This window comes from Vipera ursinii, assembly GCF_947247035.1.
Source record: "Vipera ursinii genome assembly, chromosome: 3".
Lineage (NCBI taxonomy): Eukaryota > Metazoa > Chordata > Lepidosauria > Squamata > Viperidae > Vipera > Vipera ursinii.
The window spans coordinates 124170423-124195986 of NC_139516.1; the positions used below are offsets into that span (position 1 = coordinate 124170423).

At 39.9% G+C, this 25564-nt stretch overlaps 1 protein-coding gene across 1 annotated transcript in view; it reads right to left on the minus strand.

Annotated features, from left to right (window-relative positions):
* Positions 1-478: 478 nt before the first annotated feature.
* Positions 479-25564, minus strand: part of ADAMTS16 (ADAM metallopeptidase with thrombospondin type 1 motif 16) — a gene marked incomplete at its 5' end in the record, with an annotated part of 97243 nt that continues 72157 nt past the window's right edge. The window contains 5 exons of the mRNA XM_083360296.1: positions 479-602; positions 1714-1861; positions 14184-14402; positions 18851-19045; positions 19801-20002. Of these exons, the coding sequence (XP_083216422.1) occupies positions 487-602; positions 1714-1861; positions 14184-14402; positions 18851-19045; positions 19801-20002 (880 nt within the window). The 3' untranslated portion in view covers positions 479-486. The remainder of the gene's footprint in view (positions 603-1713; positions 1862-14183; positions 14403-18850; positions 19046-19800; positions 20003-25564) is intronic.

Consider the following 25564-nt stretch of genomic DNA (forward strand, 5'->3'; position numbering starts at 1 on the left):
GACTCATGTCAGAAAAACCTGCTGGTCAACAGTGCCCAAAGTATTTATTTAGCAGGAGAAACTGAGGTATAAAGAATACTCAACCCTCAGTCTCAACCAATAGCTCTGTTGTTGTTCATAGATGTTCTGCTCTCATCAGCTCCTCAAAAAGAAATTGGTTATATTTTCAACAATCAACTTCCTTCCAACTTTCTTGGGGAAAACTAAACCATGCCCTGTTTACATTAAAAGCCCCTTCTTTTGGTTTATTTTAAGAACTAGGTATTCCCTCAGGTCACATTAGAATACCGAAAAGGATTTGGGATGTGACCTCCGCCATGCACGTGATTCTTGGCTGTTTTTTTTTAACCTGGAGTCATATTGCTTGCCAAGAAGGATGCTTCAGAGTGTTCCAGTCGCTCTTGAGATCCTCTTGTTTATCAGCTTGGATGCCAGTTAAGAGGTGAAGCTCATTCAGAGCTATGCCTTATATTTTATAGGCAATGCTCACAAATTAGAATTGATACAAGACCTGCAGCATTGCTTCCCATAGAAACTATGACTACAAACGCCATGTTGGGGAACCAAGTGGCACCAGTTAAAATAATCCTTACAGAAGACATCTAGAAATAATGAAAAGAAAAGACATTGTGAATGTAGTCAAATATACATTTCATGAAGAGTTGGGTTTCCATGTGTATTGAATAAATGTAAATGCAGCATTTAAAATAAAAAAGACTTGATTTGCTTGAAGCTTGGGAGATAGAACATTTTAATTCAATGACTGGTGTTTTTATTTAAATGGGTTATGAAAATAAGAAAACAAGGACCTGAGGTGTATATATGTCTATATATACTGATATAACATTGCATGAATATAATAAAAATGTTGCTAAAGATTTTTTGAAAAACACACAAGTGTACACTCTTAGACAATCATATAAGATCATTCAGCTTCAAGACTTGTGATGTAGTTAAAGGTGAGTCATATGCAACTCATGACTTATTGTATACTGTATGTGTGGGTATTTATATATCTCTATATACATGTGAATATTTATATATGTACTGTACAAGTCTCTCTGTGTGTACATGTGTGCATTTATACCCCAATTCTCATGATGTATGTCCATCTATTGAAGGGAAAGATGAAAGTGTTCACATAATGAATTTCTCTCTTTCTCCCTGAATATGCTTGAGATGCTGTTTACAGTGTTCTGTGCAGAAGTTCATCCATTTGATAAGTGAAGTAATTTCAAACTGATCTTCACAGTTTGAAATATATTCTTGAAGAAAGTAAATCTCAATTTTTTTTTTCTGTTGGGAAACTCCTCTCAAAATTGTCTCCATCTTTCTTCAAATAATAGTTGAAAGATGCTCTCTAATTCCCTCTGAATTGTTTTAAACTAAATTGTTCTGCAACTAATTACATACATAACTTACTCTTACTTACTAACTTACTATCTAAGATTCTTTCTGGTTTTGGATTTGCCCTTGAAGGTAATGATTGTACTTGAAGTCTCTAAATGCTCTTTGCCAAGCAGTCCTGGTGGAATACTCACAATATCTTTAAGCAAGATCTTTAGAACCAAATTTAAAGCAGCCCTCCTCAATCTGATCCTTGGGATTGCACATCTCATGATTCCCAAGTAGAATTCAAAAGATAGTGTTGAGGAAGGGATCCTTTAAAGACAAAAATGGAGGTCCAGAAGAAAAGAAACAGTTTGACTATACCTTTTGCTTCTGGAAGAGGACAGAGGTTTATATTACAGGCTTGCGATGTAATGGGCTTCTGGTGCAGGAGGCATCCGGTAGCTGATCTCCCATTTGCTAGGCACTGAACGGACCTCACTTGCATGCCACTTCCACAGGTCACTGTGCACTGCAGGGTACAACAAAGTTAATCAATATGGCTAACTACAACTGGACAGAAAGTCTTATGAAAATCTCCATATGGAAGTAGAACAACCAATACAAGATTATAAATCTCTGCTGAGTTCATCAAAGCATTTTCAGCAAGAGGTTCTGGACAATATTCAACTATTTATTTCCACAATAAAGCCTTTTCATAAAAGCTAAATCTTATGCATGTTGTCACATAGATAGCCAGAAAGGTCCTGTGTACACAATTATTGATTGGAGTCCCAGCTGTCTTCAAAAGTACCTGCATGGTTCAATTTCAGATATTAATATTTACAAACCTATTAAGCTGTCACTTAATAAAATAAATATTGTACAACTAATCACATGGGTTTTAATGAATTAAATTTCTGCAAATGAGCACATGACTAAAATAATCCTTCTGAGGAAAACAAAATATTCACTGAAGCAAATGCATCCATCTGTCTTAGAAAAAGGATTCTTGTGTTAAAAAAAATATGCCTTTTCCGGAATCACTTAACTTGTCAATCATCGACAATGTCAATCATCGACATTGCCTTGGTGTGTTTGCATGGGAATACATGACTAAACCTAGAACCTCCTTAAGTTAAATTGATTTTTCTTGATATTACTTATTTAAGATAGTGCTACCTCTTTTTCATATGCTTACCTATCATGCCCTTCCAAGCAAATATGTCATGAAATCTCAAAATGTACACTGCAGGGATCCTAAAATAATGGAACCTCCTTTCTCCTGTAAAATCTGAGTGGTTGGAACTGAGAGAAACATGATTTTCCTGTATCCATTCTCCACTTAGACCCAATAACCACAAGCACAGTGCTCTGCTGCACACAGGTGCTTCCTCTTCTTCTAGTACTACTGTACCAAGCCAGCTATTCCATATCTCCCTTCTGCTCTATCACAGTATTATTTTACAACACACACACACACACACACACACACAGACACACACACACACACACACACAATGTGGGACACAGTGGGAAAAGGGAAGGATACAACATGCCTAAGCATTTTGTGAAATTCTGCAAATGAAACAGGAGAATTGTGCAATAAATGTCCAGTCTAAAATTACCATCTTTAAGGGAATAAAGGTGATGAGGAGAATGCATTGGCAGAAAGTGAAAGAGGGAAATCAGAAGTGCTATTAAACTGTATTAGCCAAGGCACAGATGTTGCCCTTCCCAAACAGATACAAGCTGCCTTAAGTATTTCCACACTAGGACTTTCAATACTGTTTAACTGCATTGTTTTTCTTTCAATAATGGAAATGGAGAATCTGCAGTGTTTAATACATTATTCAGGTAACGTGCATGCTCTTCTCCATGGCAGGATTATTTTGCAATGCTTGCTTGTGTAAATTTACTCCTGGGCAATAAAAGTGTAACATTTGCGACCTCAGACAGATTTACAGTTTGTTATTGATCCAGTCTAGAGGAACACTGATTTCTGTGTGAACAGTGTCAAGGAGAATTATTTAGATCAGATCAGCTATTATTTCACAGAGAAGGGGAATTATTTAATTTTAACTTTGCTCATTTGATAGCAACAACTTTCAAGAAAACATGCAATAAAAGCATGGAGTGCAACGATTCCTATGAGTCCTGAATAACAAGATAAAAGCCAGCAGCTTTGAGCCAAACCTGTCATTGTATGAGGTGAAGCTGAATCTCATATCAGCCCAAAGTCAAGAGGTTGGGGGATGATTCAGTTCTTTAGAAAGCCATCTGTTGAGTTGATAAACAGCCAACTACATTTTTTTTAGAAAAATAAAATCTAAGATTGGGAAGTGAAAGAAAGGAGAAAGATAAAATCAAGAGAGGGGCAGATCTTATTTTTTAATAGTGAAAAATTGTTCAGCAGAGGCTTTCTAATTAGAATTCTTCAAATGAATATATTGCTAAAAATATCTCCTCATACTTTATAATAAATTGTCCTACCGATGGAAGATTTAGGAACCATGTCTAAATCCAAAGGCTCATCATAGATAACTCACCCTCCCAGCAATTCTGCTCCATCCTTTCAGTGATCTTAAGCAAGATGAGTTGAGGAACAAACAAAATTTTCCCTCTACATCCAGTGGGCTTCCAATAGAAGAGTCCAGAAATTGTTGGTATGGTCCCTGTAATGGGCTGAGAAACCTGCCTTCTCTCTTAATTCATCAGTATTGCTCATTTACAGTAAGTAAGGAAATGGGAAGATTCTCTCATCCTGAAGTCTATCTTCCTTCACATAATGTCTCCTCAATTTGTCTGCTCAAAATGTTAGAAGGGTTTATAGTACTGGAGCAACTACAACTGCAAATAGCATATAATTCTGGTCAAAGTTAACAAAGTTGCAAGCATAAATAGAATAAAATAATAAAACAAAACATACAGATAATCCTCAGTTTATGACTGCTCAATGGTGATTCAAATTTACAGTGGCCTCAGAAAAAGTGTCTTGTGATTTGTATTTGCATTTATGACCATCATACCAACCCTGTGGTAATATGATTGCAATTCAAGCACTTGGCGATTACCTTCATACATAAATGGTTGCAGAGTCCTGTGATCATGCACTGGCAATTTGCAACCCTTTTAAAAAAAGTCCATTAGAAGGTGGATTTGTTTTATGACCACATGATTTACTTAATGACCATATGAGTGCTTAACAACTGAGGTGATTTGCTTTGCGACTGCCATAAAAATGGTTATAAAATCGAGTTTGGCCGTGTGATGACTTATGACTGCACTGAATTCTGCTCCTAATTATGGTTGTAAGTCAAGAAGTACTTATACAGCATGACCAAAACAAAATTTAAAGGAATCTGGTTTTGTTGCACCTGCTGCCTTGATACTGGACAGTCTTTATCCCCCAGAATTGCCTATTGTTCCTACAAATGATATCCTATACTTTGATTACCTCCAAAAAATAAAATATTAGAATAATTTATGGTGGTCTCAGACTGAGCTTTAATTGACGTGTTTATCTTGATACAATCCTAATTAAATTGGGTTATTTTCCAAATGAATCCCAAACTGAATCTTGGAATCAGAACTTATTCCTAAAAGCTAAACTAAGAATAACAGAACCAATATAACTAACTAACCAGAGGGAAGGTCGAGAAACAATGGTTGGAAACTGATCAAAGAGAGAAGCAATTAAGGAGAAACGTCCTGACAGTGAGGACAATCAACTAGTGGAACAGCTTATTCCCAGAAATCATGGGTGCTCTATCCCTGGACATTTTCAAGAAGAGACTGGACAATCTGTCTGAGATGGTATAGGTATAGGTTTTCCTGCTTGAGCAGAGGGCTGGACTAGAAGACCTCCAAGGTCCCTTCCAGCTCTATTCTATTCTGATTCTGAACTTCCAAGCATTGTTCTTAATTTTTCTTTTAAAGAATACTGCAATAAGACTCAAAAAATCTCTAATATTTGGCAGATATCTTACAGATATGACTAGGTCCTTTGTTGCAAACAAGAATGAAGCCCAATGAAACACTTGGCCTACTGAGGGAAAGCCAAGGTTGCAGTCTCCCTCTTAATATCTAACAGTAGTTTAAATGTAATTTGAGCATCCCATAGTAGTTGGACATTTGAATAGCCTCCCTATGAATGAAATGACTCTTTGCTTGATGATTGGCAGCTTTGAAGCCCAACAGTTTAAATAGCTGCCAATTCTAGCTTGAAAGTAAGTAAATCTAAATCTTACTTTAACTTACAAAGAGAAATGCTATCATAATGTCGGAAAAAATGATTTGGGCCATTAGATATAGCAACTATTCAAAGAAAAAAATATTCACTAGTCCCATAAATCAGATTCATGCAAAATAATTAAATTAGTTGAGGTGCCAAGAGGAAATGTTTCACTTAAAGGCACAGGATTCTCCAGAAGCCTTAATAGCATTTTGCCTACACTGGATAGAAAAGGGTTGCTGTTGCATCTTATTTTATTCCATATCAAAAGAAAAAAAAGGAAAAAAGGGGAATGAAAGTGATGACAGTTCTGGGGAAAAGAGACATTTATTAGACCTTGATCTGCACTCCAGCATTGAAAATGTGTAACTGAATGGATTAGAATGAGCTCCCTCTAGGCTGTGCCTCCATCTCAGTGCTAGCCTACCTCTCAGTCATCCTGAAGCTAAATTGGAGGGATCCAACCGGAAAGTTAGAAAATACAATATAGTCTTCTACACAAACATTGGGATTCACAGGCTGGTGACCAGCACAGCTCCAACTGGTTTGTGGAAGGGCTGCTGCTTCCATCTGCCCAGGGCCATTTCGGTTTTGGCTACGAGAAATACCAAAATCTCCCCAGGAAACTAGCCCACTCCTACTTTTAGGTGCAACTAGCAACATTAACCTGCTGGAATATCAGTTGCTATTTCTGCCAATAACTTTTTTGCTTTGTTTTTCTCCTCTATGCAAAGAATAAAATCTAGGGAGACCAAAATCCTTCATCCTTCTTGTTCTCTCTCCCCCCCATCTCTCAGCAACCTCTAACAGCTGCAGCTCCACTTGAATCTAGAGTGAATTTACTTTGGGCAAATTTTAGGATTTTTCTTTCAGCCTGCTTCTTTTCTACACATATTCTGTATAGTTCAGCGAGAAAGAAGATGCTACACGTAACACAATGATTTCTTTACAATATTACTGTTATTGTTATATGTTATATGTTCAATGCTTTATGTTTTAAATGACTGTGGCAAAAGAAGGCAAAGATAGTACCACTAGTGATAGGTGCCTTCATTGCAATTCCAAAACATCTGGAGCACTGCTTGAATACCATCCGCGTTGACAAAATCACTAATCGATTGCAAAAGGCAGCTTTACCCTCTTACCTGTGAAGATACCTTTAACAGGATCAAACAGCATCTGTCTATCCCAAGTCCTTGGGAAGGACTTGATAAGTAGATAAAAATGCCAAATCTAGTCCAAACATCAGTAAATACTGTGTGACAAATTATAATAATGTACTTAATTCATATCTTTATATATGGTTTTTGCAATCCAATGCATTTCCAATTGTCAAGGCATCAGCCACCTTGTAGCCTTCTAGTAAATTCCCCCCCTAGAAGATTTGCCAAGAGTCAAAGTTTTTCTTTTTCTGAAAACAATTCTTGAGCTTAACAGTTAAAGTTTTCTTTTCCTGCAGATACTTTTTAAGCTTATATAGATGGTATGTTTTCTTTCTTTGTTCCCAGCTGTTTTCTATTTGGCTGAAGGTTATTAAAGTTCAAGGGAACAGATTATTCGTTTCTGGGCATCTTGCCAATTTCTGAGTTAGCGTTGCTGTTGTTCTATGCTCTAGTTCTCCACTAGATGTCAGTAGTTATTTATTTTCCAACTTTTTCAAACAAAAATATTATTATTATTATTATTATTATTATTATTATTATTATTATTATTATTATTATTATTATTTATTTTCATCAAAACTCTTTAGGGTGTAAAATATTAACAGTTTTCTTAATTTTCAGATTTATCCAGACAATGGTGATATTTATTTCATTTCAGAATATTTTCCCCGCTTAGAAGTTAATTTGCCAGTTCCGTTTAGGGAGGGGTGGGGATTTAGTCCCCTCCCTCACTTTCAGAGGATTTCTTGCTTTGGGGATCTTTTCCAGGTAATCAGTTACAAAATAGAAGAGAGAAGATCTATACTCTCACCTGGTTTCAAACATGCTGTTCACCTTTGTTCTGGTTCATGTTTTTGGACTTCGGCTGCTAGTAACTTAGGCTAGACACTGATGTGCAGCTAGCCTTTCTCCCGTCAGGTTGGAGGACTTCCCCTAGATCAAGCGGATTGACTGCCATCGTACCACAATCTTTGGGGCACCCCTCCTTTGTTGCCTCTCTGGCGTGACTTTGACCCATTTAGGGTCCCTTGGTAGGGCAAAATCAGCTGTGGGGTGCAGAGCCCCGTGATCCCTTTGTCGCATCACTATAAGATGTGGTTGTTTGGATTTTGAGATTGTCTGGTTTGATAAGGCTAATTAAGAGAAAATGGACATTGCATATTTATCTAAAGGGGACAGGAAACAACACCTAATATTCCCTTCTGAAAGACCTAGCCTGAAACATCAGAGATCTGCAGGAGTAATACTCCAAGTCAAGACAAGTACTTTTCAGGAGGAAATGTACGCAATGCTATGACAGATTCAAATGACAATAGTTTCAAACCACGATGAGATCAAAAACAACTTTGAAGACATAGAAGAGCACATCTTCAATCTAAACTTACAATTAAAAAACTCTAGAAAACAATGATAAAGAATGAATAAACAGATAACAGAACACAAATTAGAAGAAAGTGACTTAAATAGAATAGAATAGATCTGGAAGGGACCTTGGAGGTCTTCTAGTCCAGCCCCCCACTTAAGCAGGAGAACCTTCTTAAAAATCTCCAGGGATGGAGCGCCCACAATTTCTGGAGGCAAGCTGTTCCACTGGTTAATTGTCCTCCCTGTCAGGAAGTTAATAGAGAATGAAGAGAACTACAACTTAACACAAACAGAAAAAAATCTACAAGATTTTACCACAACAATAAAAGTGGAAAATATATTTTATCAGTCAGGACTTCAAAATAAATTTGAGGATAAGAAAGAAGATTTAACAAAATGTATTATAGAGCTGCCAGAAAAACCATCAGAGTGTGGGAGACAAAAAGCATACATCCTACTCAACTTGTCCTTCTCGCTCCCAACAACACTTACAAAAATACAGGAACTTCCTGGCAAGCAGAATATACTAACCTGGAAAGCTATTTGGCCAAAGAAGGCTAGAGTTAGACTTAAGAGATCTAATTCGACTTACCAGATGGAGCACTACATGATTAAACATTTGTTTGAATAATGGTTAAAAGAATAGATAATTTTGGATATAAACGGGCCCTATAATAAGAGGGATAAGAGATATAAGTAGTATAGTATTTTTTACAATATATGAAATGTAAAAATACTGGGATGATGTATGTGAATGGAAAGTTTGGACATTTAAAGGTAATTAACTTTGAGAGAATTATGACCGAGAAGAATGATTTAAATACCAAGGGGAAATTAAGCTTAAATAAAATTTTTGAAAACAGGACATATAATGATTCAACAAGATGACTTTTACAAATATAGTTGAAATATAAGCCATTCAGAAAAGATGTTACATCTGGATGTTATAGGATATATAAGTAGTATAGTATTTTTATAATATATAAAATATGAAAATATTGGGATGGTGTATGTAAATGAAAAGTATTGGGATGATGTACCGGTATGTGAATGGAAAGTTTGGCTATTTAGGTAATCAATTTTGAGAAAACTATGACTGATAAGAATGGTTTGAATACTGAGGAGAAATTAAGTTTAAATAAGAATTTTGAAAACAGGACACATAGTGACCTAACAAGATGACTTTTACAAATACAATTTAAACATAAGTTAACTTGAAAAGATATGTATGTCATTGTTATTTGTACAAACACAAAAAATGTTTATATCCAACCTTATATACATTGAAAATATTAATAATCATATTTATCTAATGTTGACAAAGGAGAATTACTATTAATCACTATTAAATGTTTTTCAAATATATGAACCCAGACAACACGCTGTTTACTAAGCACCAAATATTGTTATTGTAAAAAATCAATAAAATATATTTTTTAAAAATAATGTACTTAATTCAAAAAAGCAACAGTTTTCTTCAAATATTACAACAGCACAGAATTGCCTAGCATGAACCATCCAAGCTAAAGGCCTAAATGTTCCCTCTTCAACTATTTTTCTGAAGTGAACTTGGGACTTACACTAAAATCCAAGTTCCTGTGCAAGCAAATAGCAAGTACTTAATTCAGTTAGACAGACTGTGTTTATTTTATTTGAAATTCTGTTCATATGATTGATACTTTACTGTATTTCATTATATGACCCCTTTCCCAGTAACTCTTTAATACAGGTTGATTTGGCCTTATAGGACATTTTGAATGAAAAATTTTCCCATCAGTTTTCCCACATATGCAAAACTATAGCACAAGATTTGTTCAGCTTCTTACTTTTTCTAGAATTGGGTTGAAAGGAGAAATCCTTGGTAGAAGGGCTAACAAGTCTGCAGCCAGCCAGTCAAGAACATATCCAAAGGTTTAACTTGATGGGCAGCTTCCTGTAAATACTTTAGAACAGGGGTGTCAAACTCAATTTCATTGAGGGCCGCATCAGCATTGCGGTTGCCCTCAGGGGGCCGGGTGGATATGGCCAGGGTGGGCGTGGCCTACTGGCTAGAGTGTGTATGGCCTATTGGGTGGGTGTGGCCAGCTCTACATCATTCACATCAAGGGTGCCTATGGGGGCCTGGGCAGGAGTGGGACAGATCTGAGGGTCTCTGGCAGGAGGAGGGTCTCTGGGCCAGGGCCAAGGCAGTGCAGGCTGTTCCCTCACTGTTTCCAGGATGGCTTCGTGGGCCACATGTAACCACTTCGCGGGCTGGATCTGGCCCCCAGGCCTTGTGTTTGACATGTCTGCTTTAGAAGAACCCTTGCCAGTGAAATTTCTAGTCAACCTTTCCTGGTCTTTTCTCTACTCACTCTGGTAACATATTGAACCATCAGCTTGCCACCTGGAGCCCTGAAGCAGGGTTTGCCACTGGTAGTCTCCAGGCTGAAAAAGTCACCCATTTATGTACCGTATCTTCCTGACCAGGGATGGCAAAAGCTGTAATCCAATTCAGTTGGAAGATAATAGTTCCAAAAAAAAAATATCTCTTGTTTCCCAAATGATGAATCAAATCTTTTCTGGCATCAGTCATATTTACAGCCTTAACATATATTAAGTCATTATTATTATTATTATTATTATTATTATTATTATTATTATTATTATTATTTTATCTAGAAGCTCTGATTCTGAATTGGAAAGTATACATCATTGCCAATGGTTCTATTTCATGAACTGTGGATGCTGTGGACTTCTGCTTACTTCTGCGCATAGGAAATGGCAACCCACTCCAGTATCTTTGCCATGAAAACCCTATGGACAGTACCAAAAGGCAAAACGATATGACGCTGGAAGATGAGCCCCTCAGGTCGGAAGGCGTTCAATATGCTACTGGGGAAGAGCAGAGGGCTAGTACTAGTAGCGCCAGAAAGAATGAAGCGACTGGGCCAAAGCTGAAAGGACGCTCAGCTGTGGATATGTCTGGTGGTGAAAGGAAAGTCCGATGCTGTAAAGATTCTTTCTCCCTAGGAACCTGGAATGTAAGATCCATGAATCAAGGCAAGCTGGACGTGGTCAAACAAGAGATGACAAGATTGAACATCGACATCTTAGGTATCAGCGAACTAAAATGGACAGGAATGGGTGAATTTAATTCAGATGACCATCAGGTATACTACTGCGGGCAAGAATCCCTCAGAAGAAATGGAGTAGTCTTCATAGTCAATAAAAGAGTAGGAAAAGCAATACTGGGATACAATCCTCAAAATGACAGAATGATCTCAGTTCGAATCCAAGGCAAACCATTCAATATCACAGTAGTCCAAGTCTATGCCCCAACCACTGGTGCTGAAGAGGATGAAATTGACCGGTTCTATGAAGCCCTACAGCACCTTATAGAACTAACACCAAAAAATGATGTCCTTATCATCATGGGGGATTGGAATGCTAAAGTAGGAAGCCAAAAGATAACGGGAATAACAGGCAAGTTTGGCCTTGGAGTACAAAATGAAGCAGGGCACAGGCTGATAGAATTTTGTCAAGAGAATACGATGGTCATAGCAAACACTCTTTTCCAACAACCCAAGAGACGGCTCTACACATGGACATCACCAGACGGTCAACACAGAAATCAGATTGACTATATGCTCTGCAGCCAAAGATGGAGAAGCTCTATACAGTCAGTAAAAACAAGACCAGGAGCTGACTGTGGCTCAGACCATGAGCTTCTTGTTGCAAAGTTTAGGCTTAAACTGAAGAAAGTAGGGAAAAGCACCAGGCCAGTCAGGTATGAATTAAATCATATCCCCGTTGAATATACAGTAGAGGTGACAAATAGATTTAAGGAATTAGATCTGATAGACAGGGTGCCTGAAGAACTATGGACAGAGGTTCGCAACATTGTACAAGAGGTAGCAACCAAAACCATCCCAAAGAAAAAGAAATGCAAGAAAGCAAAATGGCTGTCTGAGGAAGCTATGCAAATAGCTGAGGAAAGGAGGGAAGCAAAAGGCAAGGGAGAAAAAGAAAGATACGCCCAGTTGAATGCAGAATTCCAGAGAATAGCTAGAAGAGATAAGAATGCCTTCTTAAATGAACAGTGCAAAGAAATAGAAGAAAACAATAGAATAGGGAGGACCAGAGATCTTTTCAAGAAAATTGGAGAGATCAATGCAAAAATGGGCATGATAAAGGACCAAAATGGCAGGGACCTAACAGAGGCAGAAGAGATTAAGAAGAGATGGCAAAATTACACAGAAGAACTATACAAGAATGAGCTTAACGTCCCTGATAATCACAATGAGGTGGTCACTGACCTCGAGCCAGACATCCTAGAATGTGAAGTGAAGTGGGCCTTAGAAAAGCTGAGCAACAACAAAGCTAGTGGAGGTGACAGTATTCCAGCTGAGCTATTCAAAATCTTAAAAGACGATGCAGTAAAAGTGCTACACTCAATTTGCCAGCAAATTTGGAAAACTCAACAGTGGCCACAGGATTGGAAAAGATCAGTTTACATTCCAATTCCAAAGAAAGGCAGTGCCAAAGAATGTTCAAACTATCGCACCATTGCACTCATTTCTCATGCTAGTAAAGTTATGCTTAAAATCCTACAACCTAGACTCCAGCAGTATGTGGATCGAGAACTACCAGAAGAACAGGCAGGATTTCGAAGAGGCAGAGGAACTAGAGATCAAATTGCCATCATATGCTGGATCATGGAGAAAGCTAGGGAGTTCCAGAAAAACATCTACTTCTGCTTCATTGACTACAGTAAAGCCTTTGATTGTGTGGATCATAACAAACTGTGGCAAGTTCTTAAAGAGATGGGAGTACCAGAACATCGTATTTGTCTCTTGAGAAACCTATATGCGGGCCAAGAAGCAACAGTGAGAACTGGACACAGAACCACTGATTGGTTCCAAATTGGGAAAGGTGTCCGGCAAGGCTGTATACTGTCGCCTTGCCTATTTAACTTATATGCATCATGAGAAAGGCAGGGCTAGAGGAGTCAAAAGTTGGAATTAAGATTGCTGGAAGAAATATCAACAACCTAAGATATGCAGATGATACCACTCTAATGGGAGAAAGTGAAGAGGAACTGAAGAGTCTCTTGTTGCGAGTGAAGAAGGAGAGTGCAAAAGTTGGGTTGAAACTAAACATTAAGAAAACCAAGATCATGGCATCCGGCCCTCTCAATTCCTGGCAAATAGATGGGGAAGAAATGGAGGTAGTGACAGATTTTATTTTCCTGGGCTCCAAGATCACTGCAGATGGGGACTGTAGTCAAGAAATTAAAAGACGCTTGCTCCTCGGGAGGAAAGCCATGGCAAATCTAGACAGCACACTAAAAAGCAGAGACATCACCCTGTCAACAAAAGTGCGTATAGTCAAGGCTATGGTCTTCCCAGTTGCAATGTATGGCAGCGAAAGTTGGACCATAAGAAAGGCTGAGCGCAAAAGAATTGAGGCATTTGAACTCTGGTGCTGGAGAAGACTCCTGCGAGTCCCTTGGACTGCAAGGCGATCAAACCGGTCAGTCCTAGAGGAGATCAACCCTGACTGTTCTTTAGAAGGCCAGATCCTGAAGCTAAAACTCAAATACTTTGGCCACCTAATGAGGAGGAAGGACTCACTGGAGAAGAGCCTAATGCTGGGAAAGATTGAGGGCAATAGAAGAAGGGGACGACAGAGAATGAGGTGGCTGGATGGAGTCACTGAAGCAGTAGGCGTGAGCTTAAATGGACTCCAGAAGATGGTAGAGGACAGGAAAGCCTGGAGGAACATTGTCCATAGAGTCGCGATGGGTTGGACACGACTTCGCAACTAACAACAACAACAACAATATATATATATATATATATATATATATATATATATATATATATATATATATATATATATATATATATATATATATATATGAAGGAACTGAAACATTCCAGAGCTCAAAGCGCTCATTTCTGAACCACAGAGCCCCCCCCCTCTCTCCATAGAATGCATTTGTGCTACAGGTATGAATCTAGGACACTGGAAGCATTGAAAGAAAAAAAAAGGTAACCGAGACTTGATATGAAGCTTAAAATATTTCAGAGTTTACCTATGTCCTTTACCTGAGACCAAGAGGAGGAAAACCAGCTGCCTTGATTTATTGATAAATATGCAGAGTGCTTGTAACAAGGATGTAGGATGCAAACTTTTTCCATCTCTATGTTTGGTTTTTGAAGATAGGAACATTTTTTAGGGACAAGTTCTCGGTACTTTCCAGAAAGATATTTTTCAGCACAGTTCAGGCTTCTCCTCTGTATTCCCGTTCCACATGTCACAGAACACTCAAAAAAGAGAATTTAATAGCAACAATTAGTGCAAAGCAAGGTAGTCCCTTGTTTTATTCCATGTGAAATATTTGACCTTTTCAAGTCGATATAAACTTGCCTTTATTTTGTCTTTGATCAGACGTGTGGACAACCTCAGAATTATTCCAAATGCAATAGATCACATTTCAACTCACGTATTACGAGTTATGTGTTCCAAACAACACATCTTCTTCTAATATACTCCATTCCAGCTGATCATCCATTTTTCTTTTCAATTCTACAGCCATTATATGTGGGTCAAAATAACTGGCATTTTTGTCTTTCTCATGTGAGTCTCAATAGAAAGCAAAACCAAGTTCCAAACATAGAAGGGCAATAGGCATACAGCTACTATTACATCTGGTGAAACTTATGGTAGTATTCAAAGATTTCTGGGCATGGATTGAATGGGCATATGCTTAATATCTTCATGCAGTGGGCAACTGAAAGTAGATTCCCACGTACAGCTAGATCCCAGTTTAAGAACAAGATCCATTCCCAAGATTTGTCCTTAAGGTGAATTTGTATATAGGTTGGAGCAGTATTATTGTACAATAATGTATAAGCAGGGCTTTTTTGGTCATAGAACACTCAGAATAGAGTTCTGGCACCTTTTTTGGATGGAACCTTGTAGGGTAGGCAAGGCGGGTTGTATGACATGTGTGAGTTCTGGCACCTTTTTCTTTACAAAAAAAGCTCTGTGTATAAATATTATGTAAGCATCTTGAACCATTCTAACCTGGGAACATGCTGTATATTTAAATACATTAGACTGTTGCATTTACCTGCTACTGATGTTGTAGTTATAGTGGTAGTTTGCATTATGTTTGATATACAGGACAGGTTTGGTTTGGAATATTTATTTCCTTTTTTTCATTGCAACAAAATGTTGCAATAACAAGCAAGCTTCACTGAAAGTTAATGAAAAGATTCCAGCAATGTTGTCATGTAGTGAGATGGAAATAGGGTTGTTGCTTAGCATTAATGGGTAAAACTCTCCCTTGGACAGGGCTTTCGTGATGTAAAAAATAAACATATTTATTTTTATTTATTTATTTATTTAATTTATGGGATTTGTATGCTGCCCTATCTCCCAAAGGACTCAGGGCAGCTAACAACAATAAAAACACAAAATACAAACATTAAAAGGTATTAAATCAAATTATCCCATAAATAGTCCGATTAAAAACACAGTAAAACAAAATTAAGAAAACCTCCCTTCCATCAGTCCAGGTCGGCCTGTTCAAAAAGCCATGTTTTAATGTCGCGACGAAAGGAACGGAGATCCGGGGCCATCTGGAACTCCAAGGGGAGTTGATTCCAAAGGGCAGGTGCCCCCACAGAGAAGGCCCTCTCCCTGGGGGTCGTCAGTCAACATTGTCTGGCCGACGGCACCCTGAGGAGGCCCTCCCTGTGTGAGCGCACAGGGCGATGGGCAGTTGTTCCTGGCAGCAGACGGTCCTGCAAATATCCCGGACCTAAGCCATGTAGGGCTTTATAGGTAAGAACCAGCACCTTAAATCTCACCTGGAGGACAACTGGTAACCAATGCAGCTCACGCAGGAGGAGTGTAATATGGGAGTATCGAGATGCTCCCATCACAACCCGCGCAGCCGCATTCTGCACCAGTTGAAGCCTTCGGGTGGTCTTCAAGGGCAGTCCCATGTAGAGAGCATTGCAGTAGTCTATACGGGAGGTAACGAGCACATGAGTGACCGTACATAGGGCATCTCGGTCCAGATAGGGGTGCAACTGGTGCACCAGGTGAACCTGCGCAAATGCCCCCCTGGCCACGGCTCCTATATGATCTTCTAAACTGAGTCGTGCATCCAGGAGGATGCCTAAGTTGCGCACCCTTTCAACCGGGGGTAACACCTCTCCCCCCATAACCAAAGATGGAATATCCTGGATTACCTGAGATGCCGGTACGTATAGCCACTTGGTCTTGGCTGGGTTGAGTTGGAGCCTGTTCTTCCCCATTCAGACTCATACCGCTTCCAGGCAATGGGATATCACCTCAAGGGCATTACTGGGTTGGTTTGGGGTAGAGATGAAAAGCTGGGTATCATCAGCATATTGATGGTACCTTACTCCGAAACCACGGATGATCTCACCCAGCGGCTTCATATAGATGTTGAACAGGAGGGGAGAGAGGACCGACCCCTGAGGTACCCCACAAGTGAGGGGCCTCGGGGTTGACCTCTGCCCCCCTGCCAACACTGACTGAGAACGGCCCGAGAGGTAAGAGGAGAACCACCGTAAAATGGTGCCTCCCACTCCCAACCCCTCGAGACGTCGCAGCAAGATACCATGGTCAATGGTATCAAAAGCCACTGAGAGATCTAATAGGACCAGGACTGAGGAATAACCCCTATCCCGGGCCTGCCAGAGATCATCCACCAGCACGACCAATGCCATCTCCGTGCTGTACCCAGGCCTGAAACCCGATTGGCATGGGTCCAGATACTCAGTTTCCTCCAGAAGCAGCGGGAGCTGCCGTGCCACCACGCTCTCAACAACCTTCGCAATAAAGGGAAGGTTGGAGACAGGACGAAAGTTGTTCAAATTAGCTGGGTCCAGGAGAGGCTTCTTGAGGAGGGGCCTCACCACCACCTCCTTCAAGGCAGCAGGCAAGCACCCCTCACTCAAAGAAGTGTTAATAACCGCTTGGAGCCAGCCTCGTGTAACCTCCCTGGTCACATACGCCAGCCAGGAGGGACACGGGTCCAACAAACACGTGGCGGCATTCAGTCTTCCCATGATTCTGTCCACTTCATCCAGAGTCACAGGGTCAAACTCCTCCCAAATGGTATCAACAAGACCAGTCGCTTCACCCCCGTCAGATACTGCCCATTCGGAGTCCAGGCCGGTCCGGATCTGAGCGATTTTGTCCAGCAGATGCTGACTAAATTCCTCAACTCGTCCCCGCAAAGGGTCCTCCCTCATCCCCTGATTCAATAGGGAATGGGTCACTCTAAACAGGGCAGCCGGGCAGTTATCTGCGGATACAATGAAAGTGGCGAAGTAAGCACGCTTCGCCACTTCCATTGCCACAAGATAAGATCTAGTAAAATATCTTAACTGTGCTCGGTCAGATTCGAACTGACTGGATCTCCAACTGCTCTCTAGGCCCCTTCTCCGGTGCTTCATCTCTCTCAGGTCCACGGAGAACCAAGGGGCTAACTGGGATCTGTGCCGGGTCAGAGGCCGCAAAGGCACAACATGGTCGAGAGCCTCAGAGGCAGCCCGTTGCCAGGCGTCCACCAAGGTTCTGACTGGACTGTGGGAAAGGGAGGCAGGAATCAACCCAAGCGCCATCTGGAACCTTTCCGGATCCATCAGGCGCCTGGGGCGGAACCACCGAGTCGGTTCTGCATCCCAGAGATGGGAGGTGGCATAACAGAGGCCAAGCCATAGGAGATAATGATCGGTCCATGAAAGGGGTCGAACAGTTGGGGAACCCCCACCCAGATCATTAAGCCACTGCCCAGAGATAAAAATAAGGTCGGGTGCGTTTCCCCCCTCATGAGTCCGACCCTGAATTATCTGGGTCAGGTCCATGGCCATCATGGAAGCCATGAACTCTCCAGCCACACCCGACGCCCCCCCCAAGGAAGGTAGGTTGAAATCACCCAGAACAATAAGTCTGGGAAACTCAACCGCCAACCCCAAGAGAGCATTGAGTAGCCCAGGCAGGGCCGTTGTCATGCAGCTGGGAGATAGGTATGCGAGCAACAGGCCCAACTGACCTCCAGGGCCCCACCTCAGAAGGAGAGACTCACACCCGTCTATCTGAGGGGCAGAGGCCTCCCACGGACAAAAGGCCTCCTTAATGACAACTGCCACCCCACCGCTCCTACCCTGAGCCTGAGGCTGGTGCAGCACACGGAAACCTGGTGGGCACAATTCAATCAGAGGAACCCCTCCTTCTGGGCCCAACCAAGTTTCCGTAATGCATGCCAGGTCCGCGCCTTCCTCCTCGATCACTTCCCGGATGAGGGGAGCTTTATTCACCACAGACCTGGCATTCAAATAAACCAGCCTGAGCTCAGGGGTCTGCCCTCCCACACCCCCGGGGCAAAAATACATTCTTGTTCCAATAGAAGAGAATATGCGTACCTCAGAGTTGAATGTGGAGTTGCTGGTACTCTCTGAGCCTAGTTGTTTATTTGCAGATGTTTTACTAGCACTGAGTTGCACTGATGACTTCATTACCAACTTAAACTGATGAGGTTACCTACTTGGGTAATGAAAGATCTGCAGGAAACAACCAAGTTCAGAGAGCACCAAGGAGCCCATTCTTCAGGATAGTAATTGAATCCTCAAGAGTAGTAAATCTTACTTGCAAAGTTATCCATCATGAATGGAAGCGATTGTATATTCAGTAGCATACATATTTTTTTTAAAAAAGAAAGTATTCTCACCTCGGTCCATGCAGACACAAACCACTGAAGTTTCTTGTTTTTATAGCATCGTTTCAGGAGGCAGGTTTCTTGCATGTTTGGTTTCAGTTCTGTGGCACAAGCAGCATCAGGTAAAATTTGATCCCAGTGAGAGGAAGAGAAGCTTTTGCACAGAACATTTCTTTTCCTCCAGCCTTTCCCACATGTTCGAGAGCACTGGGAGTGTAGAATGGACAACGCACATGATAGCAAAATGTTTCTCAAAAATAAGAGAAAAGAATTTGAAGTAAATAAAATATGTAGCAGTTTGGTGTGTGTTGTATACTTTGCTTTTCCACCAGAATATTCTTACCTTCTCATAATATTTAGAATAGAATTGAAGAAGAATCAAGTGCCCATTTAGTCCATTTTCATATGGAAGGAAAGTGTGCAAGCATGGCGTCAGGACGACTAATCTTTCCACATTAGTTCTAAATTTATATTACAGCATATAAATGTAAACGGTACTAATTCTTGTTTCTTAGTCTGATCTCTTTTAAATTGAAAAATGCTTAGTTTAAAAATATTTTAAAACATACTGGAATTAAATCCACTCTAATGATTATAGCAGAGTATAGGCCCATTTCTACCTAAAGTGTATTATATTTTAATTGCTGTTAAAAGTTGCAGGTGACTTACATGTGTGTAATATCTGATGACAAACTACATTTCCAGTAATGAATTATTATATAACTTTCCCTGAATTGTATCTCTCATACCGATGGGGGGTGGGGTGGGGGGGAAACTTCCCTTTTTACACACTTCCAGTAGATTGATGTTCAAGTCTACCAAAGTTTCACTGGTTATCAATTATGATAAAAGGTCTTCTTACAAATTCTATCCAAGAAATCAAAGTTACCCTGAAATGCATGTAGTTATTTATTCATCTGTTGGATGTAATTGTGAAGTATACAAGTGTGAATTTAATGTACCTCAGACCATGGCCCGGTGCTCCATGTAGGCGGACATCTTTGAGTGTTACATAGCTCTCTGGTGATTGGGGCAGGGATTTGACAAAGGGAGTCTGATACCCTTTCTGGCTCGTATTGAATTCTCTGCATGCAGTGAACACCCCGAAACATCTCTCCTCCTCCACAAGTCAAGCTGCACCCACTCCAGTTCCCAACAGACCAGCTAGAAGAGGATTAAAAAAAACAAAAAACAAACAAACACAGTTTGCACTTGCAGATCTGACCAGCTTGTCTAACACAACATAAGGGGAATTTGATTTATTTGTAGGGAATCACATTTGTACCACAGCTTTTCTCCAAACATTTAAGAGCTCGATTTGCAACTACAATTGAGCCAAAAATTTCTCTTGCTAAGCAAGGTGCTTCTTAAGTGAGTTTTGCCCAGTGGTGGGATTGAAATATGTGAACAATCAGTTCTCTGTGCGGATGCCTCTTCCGGAAGTCCATTCCGGGTCTGGGCAACAAAAAATTAGCTACCGGTTTTGCCGAAGTGGTGCCAAACCGGCTGAATCCCACCACTGGTTTTGTGTCATTTTAGAACCTTTCTTGCCTTAGTGACTGACTGCAGTTATTAAGTTAGTAATACAGTTGTTAAGTGAATCTGGGCGTCCCATTGATTTTGCTGGTCAGAAAGTTGTAAAAGATGATCGCATGACCCTGAGATACTGCAGCTGTCATAAATACATGCCAGTTGCGGTTTACATTGAAAATGAAATGTAAACAAGATTCAGAATACTTTCAAATGTGGGATAATTTTTATAAATGGCAAGAAAAATGGAATCAAGTATAGGAATGGAAACTGTATTACTATTAATGTTAAATATGTGAACCCAGACAATGTGTTGTTTATTAAGCACTAAGGATTGTTATTGTAAAAAAATAATATATGTGTTTGTGTGTTTGTGTGTGTATACACACACACACACACACACACACACACACACACACACACCAGTTGCTAGGCATCCAAATTTTAATCACATAACCATGGGGGAGCTGCAACGGTCGTGGTCATAAGTCACTTTTTTCAGTGGTCTTGTAACTCTGAACGGTCATTAAGCAAACTAATGTAAGTCAAGGACTACCTGTATGTTATTTTCTCATTATGATAAGAGAGTAAGTAAAAGACACCGACTTTCAGTATATTCCATAGGTTCATGAAACCTGAAACCTCAGATGCTATTTCAGATTGTTTTTAGCTTTCCATTGTTTCAATGTCACTCACATCATATGATTTGGAGAGTGGGGGAAGAGAAGAATGAAAAAGAACAAAAGAAAGAATGAAAGAACACAGCAGATATAGATTATTATTCTTTAATGATGGAAATATGTCGCTTTTCTAAACATAAATATTTCTGACATTCTGAAGTGTATTTTGAAAATTAATATATGGCAATGATTCTACATAGTGAAAGCAATGTAATTTGATTTAAATCATTCATTTTGTCCCTAGCAATATTTTAATTTAGATTTTTTTTGGCAAGCAGGAAATTTTTTGACAATAATTATAGTCTAATAGCAATCACAATATGTTCAGATACTTTACCCCAATGAATGATATAATGTGTACACAATTAAGAGCATGATCTGAGAGCCAGACATCCTTGAGCCAGCTTCTTCTTATACAGTATATGAACTCACTGGATGACTATATGCAGTCCAGTAACAGAAAGGATGCCTCAGCAGATGGCAGCATGTGGCTAATCTGGCCTAATCTGAAAGCAAAGTAGGGTTGGGCCTGGTAAGTATGTAAGTGGAAGACTATCAGAAAATCCAAAGTTTGCAGGTTACACTGGGAGTCTGAAAATACAATTCCAGCAAAACCCTTCTGTATTGTTTCCAAGAAAACCAGAAGAACGTGTCCATGCAGCCATCTAGAGTCAGGCTGGATTTGAAGGAGATTGTATCTCCTAATTGAAAAAAAAACCAAGGCATTTCTCTTCCTATAATATTTCTTAAAACACAAAATATGGTTGCTTTACTATTAGTGATTTCAAAGACAACATCATAGAAATCAAATACAGATTATATTGTTTATGCCTCATCCTAGTCTTGCTACAGGAGAAATGCAGATAGTCATTGTGACCACAATTGAACCCAACATTCCTTTTGCTAAGTGAGAGTGAGTTTTGTGAGTTTGGGCCCATTTTATAACCTTTCTTGCCACAATTATTAAGTGAATCACTGCAGTTGTTAAATTAGTAACGTGGTTGTTAAGTGACTTTGCTTATCAGAAGGTTGCGAAAGCTGATCACACATGACCCTGGGACACTGAGAGAATGTCATAAATACAAGCTATTGCCAAACATCCAAATTTTGATCACATGACCATGGGGATGCTGTAACGGTCGTAAGTGTGAAAAACAGTCATAAGTCACTTTTTTCAGGGTTATTGTAACTTTGAATGGTCACTAAACGAACTGTTGTCAGTTGAGGACTATCTATAATTGTTGACAGGGCTTTCATCATATATTGGTGAGTAGATTTACCAGGGTTCAGACTTGTTTTGCTACATATAATAGTCTCATCCATATTCTGCTTTTGCTGCTGTATAAAGGAATGAATATGCAACTGCAGGAAAAACCAAACCAAAGCAGAAGATACCGCTTCTGTCACATTTTCCCCATTTCTTCTGTTTGAACAGATGTTCAACTTATTGACCTTAGGGGCAGGTGTCAGACTCCCCCAGGAATCTGCTTATGCTCTTTTCTCTTTTCCCAAGTTACTGCCCAATATCAAACCTTGGCATGGAAAAGACGGGGGTTGATGACAGGTGATTGGCAAAGAGCGTGGAAAGGCAGACTCCTGGAACGAGCCCTCCGTTAGTGATCTAAAACATTCCCATCAACATTGTTGGATTCTTCACAGTTCCTTTTTATTTTTAACAGTTTAGTCCGCTTGTACCCTATAATGGGTAGCTGCTTGTGCACTTGATAAAGCTTGTGAATGCTCTCTATTGATTTCTATCAACACATTGTATTTTGTGGACTACAATAAATGAACTAAGGATTGGAACTGTTAGTATTTCCAGGTCTCAGATAGAAGAAACAAGCTAGCCTTTCCTTACTCCCTCTCTTTGTTCCACCCACCCATCCATTAATATCTTTGATTACCCGTAAAATATGTTTTTAGAATAATTGTTGATGGGACATTCAGATGAGAATGAAGACTGATAGGTACAGCTTTACGTGACTGCTGTTCGTTCAGGACCCGTGCACCTTTCCCCCGCTTCTAATAGTGACTAGAAAATGTTGGGAAATGCTAGGACGTGGAAGAGAAACCCATCCTGCAATTTATGAGGACAACATAAGGTATATGTTTTCTGAGGGAAGGATTCACAGTTTTGAGGGCTCAAATACCGTCTTATGACCTCAGATTGTACAGTTTTCTATTGAGGCTCTAAACCAGGGGTAGGCAACCTTGGCTCTTTTATGACTCATGGTCTTCAACTCCCAGCTGTGGAAATTGTGCTGGCTCAGGAATTCTGGGAGTTGAAGTCCACGAGTCATAAAAGAGCCAAGGTTGCCTACCCCTGCTGTAAACCAAAGAGGTCGTTAGAAAGGGGCTCGTGTTGCTATAGAAAACCTCACAGAGTACAACTAATCCTCAACTTACAACAGTTCATTTAGTGACCATTCAAATCTGCGGCACTGAAAAAGTGACTTATGACTATTTTTCATATTTACGACCACTGCAGCATACCCATGGTCATGTGATCAAAATTCAGATGCTTTGCAACTGATTCATTTTTATGACAGTTGCAATGGCTGAGGGTCACGTGATCACTTTTTGCGACCTTCTGACAAGCAAAGCCAATGGGGAAACCAAATTCACTTAACAACCATGTTACTAACTTAACCACTGCAGTGATTCACTTAGCAACTATGGCAAGAAAGGTCATAAATGGGGCAAAGCTCACTTAACAAATATCTTACTTAGCAACAGAAATTTTGGGCTCAGTTATGGTTGTAAGTCGAGGCTATCTGTATTTTCATCCAAACCATAGATCTGGGCTGTCTGTTTTATTTCATTAATCTCAACATCTTTATCTTATATCCTTTTTAAAAAGCTGATTTGGGAATGCTAGTAAATTCTGCAATAGAGGAAGATTCAGACACAATGCTATGTTTTAAATATACTGTATATGAATGTAGTAAAATGCAACCAGAATATTGGCATCATCAAAAACCTTATAATAATGTTCAGTTACTTGCAAATTGCTATTCAAGCTATCAGATACCTGTATGCTAAACATAGAGGAAAAATGGTACTGTATTTAAGTGACTTTTAGGATCTATATCAGGGGTGTCAAACTCAATTTCATTGAGGGCCACATCAGCATTGTGGTTGCCCTCAGGGGGTCGGGTGGGTATGGCCAGGGTGGGCGTGGCCTACTGGGTGGGCGTGGCTAGAGTGCGTATGGCCTACTGGGTGGGCATGGCCAGCTCTACATCATTCGCATCAAGGGTGCCTATGGGGGCCTGGGCAGGAGTGGGACAGATCTGAGGGTCTCTGGCAGAAGGAGGGTCTCTGGGCCAGGGCCAAGGCAGTGGGGGGCCATTCCCTCACTGTTTCCAGGATGGCTTCGCGGGCCACATGAAACCACTTCATGGGCCGGATCTGGCCCCCGGGCCTTGTGTTTGACATGTCTGATCTATATTAATATATAGATCAATTTCAGATTAATAAATTTTATGGTAAGTCTAAACTCATATGCATATTTACAAAAAAGAAAATGAATTGAAATTAATAGGATCTATATGATTTTATATGTTTTTTTAAAATGAAGTCCTAAGATTAGCCTGGGAATAGATTGACGTGGTGGAAGAAGTATGGAACAGTCAGAAAAAAAGCACCATGCTCTGTCTGCGCCTACAGAATGCAATGCAATACGTGAACATTCCTTCCTTCTATGAATTTGCGGTATCAGTAAGTTAAAACATTATGTTAATTTTGGCTTAGAGCCAAACAACTTGATAAATCAGATGTCTTTATAAAATTTCTCTCTCCTTCTCTCTTTCTCTCTCAGTGTTTGTGTGCCTGTGTGTGTGTGTGTGTTTGTGTATACTGAAAAACACAGTAATAGATATTCAGCTAATATACAATAACAAAGTATCCAAGAGAGTTATCAGCTTCAAGGAACTTATTAGAGAAGAGTTTCTCCACAGTTGTACGAAAAAAAATGCAAGATGACAATAAAGGATGCAGAAAAAGAGTCCTGAAATACATACAGGATGTTAATACCATTTTAAGATCAGAACTGTTTTTTTTAAAAAAAATTCCCAATTAACAAAATTGCAGAATGAAGAAACTGCCTGAATTGCTAGATGATAAAAGAATTAAAGGATTAAGATATTGAAAAGAAGCTGAGAAGATTATTTTCATCTTTTTCCTAAATCACATATGTTGATCATTGGGGCTCCACCAGTGACGAGATTCAATAATGGTCAAAATTGAGACAATAAACTAAGGCTGAATCCTGTCAAGAGTTGTCTGAATGAGAGATTCTTAGATCAGAACTTCAATTTATTCCAGATGGAGATGAACTTTCCCAGAATAGCTTGACTTAGTTTTGCCATTTGAGAGGCTTAGTACAGTGATGGCGAACCATTTAGAGACCAAGTGCCCAAACTGCAACCCAAACCCCACTTATGTATCATCGGGTGCCGGGTGGGCATGGCCCTTTGGGTGGGTTTGGCCAATTGGGTCGATGTGGCCCATTGGG